This window comes from Conger conger, chromosome 18, assembly GCF_963514075.1.
Source record: "Conger conger chromosome 18, fConCon1.1, whole genome shotgun sequence".
Classification (NCBI taxonomy): domain Eukaryota; kingdom Metazoa; phylum Chordata; class Actinopteri; order Anguilliformes; family Congridae; genus Conger; species Conger conger.
The window spans coordinates 29543779-29548778 of record NC_083777.1 but is presented as its reverse complement, the minus strand read 5'-3'; the positions used below and the strand labels follow the sequence as shown (position 1 = coordinate 29548778).

Below are 5000 nucleotides of genomic sequence, written 5' to 3'. Positions count from 1 at the left end.
ACCCCCCCCCCCCCCTTACAACATTCTACACGTGTGTTCGAACAGGACTCTCAGATTCCAGCGGTGTAGCTGAAAGACCAGTGGAGACCCGGCTAGCGCTGGCGCTAACGGCTCTGGAAGCGATTCGGTTTCCTCTTAAGACCAGCTGCCCCATTAGCTTAGCGCGTGCGATCGTTAGCGCACCAGGCCATTAACCGATGGAGGAAACACAGACAACAGTCCACCCCCCCCCCCCACCCCACAGTAGCCCCATGACCACCTGTGTTCATCTATGTCCCCTACAGCTGTGAGCTCAATCACGCAAAAACCACAGAATGAGAAACCAGGCTGACCCAGGTCTCAGTCAGGGCAGGACAAGTGAATGGCTTTCACTGAACTCTCACTGTGTGATGTGAAAATATACGATCCAAACTGTCGAAGAAAGGACCTCCTTATTGCATGCAGTAACCTCTAACCTACGCCATGTGATCGGAGGGGAACGGAAAATTGACAGACCCCTTGATCTAAATACATGCCGGCTGGTACACAGTGAATTTCGTTTTCCAGGAAGTGGATGGAACATTTTTTGTAATTTTTTAAAAAATATATATACTGGACTTTAAGACTTGTTCATATGATTATGACTAAATACATGTACGTGTACACAGTCTTCCACACCTGTGATGCTGGGATCTCAGTGTGACGCCCAGGCACAATGGATCATTATGCTTAGATATAAATCTCTACACGTAGGTTACACAGGAGTAACTGAGTGTTGGGTCTGTGGGCGAGTGACATGAAGGGTGAACCCGTGCTGAGAGTTAAGTGTTGAGTGTTGTGTTCAGTGTTGAGTGCTGAGTGTTGTGTTCAGTGTTGTGCTAAGTGCTGAGAGTTGAGTGTTATGTTAAGTGTTGTGTTAAGTGCTGAGAGTTGAGTGTTATGTTAAGTGCTGTGTTAAGTGCTGAGAGTTGAGTGTTATGTTAAGTGTTGCGTTAAGTGTTGAGAGTGGAGGTAAGTGCTGAGTATTGAGAAGTGGGAGAAGCAGAACGGATTTATTATTTTAACCAGAGAAAATCCTTCCCTGGTGTAGTAATCATACAGGAGGGAAGGCGTATGAGCAGAACACTGACACCTGATATCATTCAGCACAGCCACCCTACATGCTGCTGTCCAATCAGAGCTGGACAGGAAATTGCTTGGTGGGACAGGAAGCCCCTCACAGGAAATGATGATAAGAACCACATCCTGGGTAAAAAAACTAACAACGCCTGGAGACACAGAATACAAGCGCTGTTTGGGACTGGGGAGAGAGAGGGGGTATTAGGCTGGTGGCTAAAAGGGTAGTTACACTCTAGATCGCATTTCTTTAGCTGTAAATGTGTTTGTGTGTAATCCATTTTAATCCATTCTTTTGACATTAATGAAATATCATAATTTCGGCATAAAGAAAACTGGTGGAAAAGTGTGTTCTGCAGTTCGCGCCCCAATCGTGATGTTAGCATAGGGTACCTCTATTTCATATAGATGTCAATCAAATAACCAGTCTGAAAACTGTCAACACAAACATTTGTCACAAATGCCGGTAGCACAGGAAATGGCAGAGGGACGTCAGTACTTCTCCTGTATGAGAGAATCTAACATTAAGCCACAATAACATAATAACAAGGAAAGCAAAGCGACCATCACTCGCTCATGTGTGAGAGGAACAGAGTGGTGAGCACGCTAAGCTACAGGGAAACAGAGGGTCACAGCACCAACCCAACGGGGGTGTTGAACTTTTCCTGGAATATACTGCGCCCATTTACTCTAAAATCCAACAACACACATTCACAGATGAAAGCTTTGTGATTACAAGCTGATAATGCGCGCACCGTACTCGGACCAATCCTGTTGAATCCCGCGTCCCGGGGTAAAAATGTGAAACGTGCCACACGTCACATGCCCGTTGTATAAAACGTTTATAATTAACAAACGGCAATTCACGACATCAAGGACACAATTAGAGCGCGTTAGAGAGCGTTCGTATTTTTGGGATAACGATTCTCACGGGAATAAAGGGAGGGCTGTCGGACCGGCACAATGGAGAGGCTGTGTGCCAGAGTCCTCTCCCTCATCCTCTCCATTGTGCTCAGTCAATTAGGCACACAGCGAAGCGGCACGGAGGACCAGGCTAAAAACACAGGCCTGGGGGGGGGGGGGGGGGCCTACATCAGCTCAGCTACACCGACACATCAAACGCCGGGGTCGCATAGAGGTCACGCACTGCGGGGCGAGAGAGAGCGAGTCTCTCAGATCCTGAGATACCGCGAAACCAAGAGGCCAAAACCCGAACCGATGCTGTCGGTCCCTCTTATCTCTGGTTCTGGTTCTGGTTCTGCCCCACGAGCAATTTAGTAAAACATCAAACAGACCTGTTCCCAGAACACGGAAATTAGCCTTTGGGCTTTCTGGTGTTCTTATCCTCAATCATTTTAAATGTGTGCAAAGATTGTCAGAAGGCGGCCTACCATGCATTTTACTATTGTCAAATCTATCTATATATCTATCTGTCTATCTGTCTATCTATCTATCTATCTATCTATCTATCTATGCATATCTCTCTTTCTGTCTATCTCCATATTTCAGTTTGAGCCATCCTCAAACTACACTGATAAATTTGCTCTGTGCAGCAAATAAACATTTGTCCGAATTGCTCTGCTAAAACAGGAATGTGTGAGTGACAGGACCTCCAGTGCTGACGCCACATTATAACTATGTGCAAAACACAGCCAATCGAAGAGGAGCTCCAGAGATAAACGCTAAAAGATAACAGGCCAGATTAGAATAAGAGTCGTTTCACCCCAAGGTTGTGTCTACCCTGGCTCAGGCTGCCTGGGATAGCACTGTTTGTGGAGGAGATCTTTCTCTGGTGTTTACCACTGAGAGACTCGTGTTTACCACTGAGGAGATGTGTGTGTATTATTGATAGACAGAGACACAGGTTTGGTGTAGATATAAACGGAAATTCACTAGAGGGACAGGCTTGAGTTTAGTGTCCAGAGATATACAGAGGCCTTGGAAGGCCTCCTGCATTGGAGACCTTCCAGCCTACACCGGATACCACAGAAGAAAAAACCTCCTACAACATGCGCTGTACCGCACACACACACACACACACACACACACTCACACACTTCATTGGGGCCTGAGAATGAAAAGGATCTCCCGGTCATAGTGCACTGCTTTTCTCAAAGTTATGCAGAACACATCCTGTTTGTTTTTCATTTATTGTGCATTCATATATTTTACATTTATGTATCCAACAAATCATTAAGGAACCAGATTTTCTTCCTTAAAAACAGGGGAGGGGAGCAAGGGGGCTTTAAAGGCAAAAAACACAACAGTTCTGTGTGAGCACAAGGTTCACTTTAGGCCCCAGGACTTCAAAGACAAAAAAAAAGCAGGTCTTTCCAGGACTTTGTCCTTGGGTAAATCTCCAAAAGATGAACTCTGACACTACTGGAAGAGCACACACAAGGATTCAGCTGTCCACAGAACGACGGCAATAGCGGCGCTTTAAAACGATCAGTGCAGTAGACCTTAAGACCACTTGGCCATTTAAGGTCCGTGGCATGCAGTTGAGTATCAGATATTTGCGCGAGCCCTGCACAAATGTTAGCTTGTAATTGTTGTGTTGCATCGCAAATAAATACTGCCGATGCGTCTAAAACGCACCGATAGCTGGACAATTACACGATCAATAGGTAAAATCAATATGTCAAGGTAAGTGAACCAAAGGTAGGCAACCTGAAATGTGTCGAAATATCGTTTACGCGGATAACATGGTCAGCTCGTCATTTTAGAACATTCATCCGATTGAATCACAGCTTAGAACGACATTTAACCGTTTAGACATTAAAAGACACATTCTATGCTTTCCAGTAGGCTAGCCTATCATGGAATGCCGTTTACTATTCTGAAGCGCTCGAGAGTTCATTCATGGGGCGAGCCAGCTACACCAGCGTTTCCATAGTTAACTGTACTCACGTAAACACGGTCAAATGTCCCATCGTAGAACAACACAGGTTTGTCCAGCCGCACCTCCTGCGTTTGGTCATTCCCGTGCGGGAGAACGCCGTCCCCCGCGCCCTCTCCGTGCGGGAAGAGCTCGCTCCGGCGCACGCACCTCACCGACACCGCCAGCCCGAGGAGGGTCGCCCAAAGCAGCCGTCCTTGCGAACCCATTGTCGAGAAGACAACGCAGGAAATTCTGCTTCTAACGTAACCGACTTTATTCACTGACCTAAACCGCAGGGAGGACTCCCGAGAAAGAAGCGCAGATCTCCCAAGAAGTTGAGCAGAGCGGAGTGTGGGAGGAGTTGAGCACGCTGAACTTTTTTTGGAGAAGCTACATAGATAGGGCAGTTCTGCCAAACCCTATGTTGAATCGCAATTTCTTTTTGGTATGGGGAAGAATTTACGCAAATTTACGCGTATATTTGTGAATTATAACACGATTTATCAAATAGTACTTTTATAACCAATTAATATGAGTTGTGAGAACTCCCCTGTTGCAAATTAAATTCAATTAAATTTTTTGGTCTTTTTTTTCCATGTCACAAAGATCTACAAACCAAAGGAAGATTGAGCGCGAGAGAAACGCACACACGCGTGCACACGCACAGGTCGTGTATACGGATATGTTTTCATCTTCTGCTGCAGTCCCGTTTGTAAGATCATTGTGACGAAATAAAAGCAAACCATAAACACTTTCTCAAGAGACATGTTTATTTTGCGGATTTCATTTTGCAATATGTTCATTATCCGGCTGTTTTGTGACGCGGATGTCAAATTCAAGCTACTTTGAAAAGAGCCAGAAACGAAGGACCTTCCAACACTTGCGTGTGGATGCGCTCTGACCTTCTCCGTTGCAACACCCAACTGTTATTACATTGTGCTCTGTATCCAGCAGAACATATAACTTCACTTGTGATACATAACATATAATTGAATGTCTCCACCATTACAGGCTTGATTTTCGG

At 45.5% G+C, this 5000-nt stretch overlaps 1 protein-coding gene across 1 annotated transcript in view; it reads right to left on the bottom strand.

Moving 5' to 3' along the window:
• The window catches only part of LOC133118652 (nidogen-1-like), a 34865-nt gene extending 30566 nt beyond the window's left edge, over positions 1-4299 (bottom strand). Inside the window, exon 1 of the mRNA XM_061228782.1 lies at positions 4006-4299. Within this exon, the coding sequence (XP_061084766.1) occupies positions 4006-4203 (198 nt within the window). The 5' untranslated portion in view covers positions 4204-4299. The remainder of the gene's footprint in view (positions 1-4005) is intronic.
• Between the last annotated feature and the right edge of the window lie 701 nt (positions 4300-5000).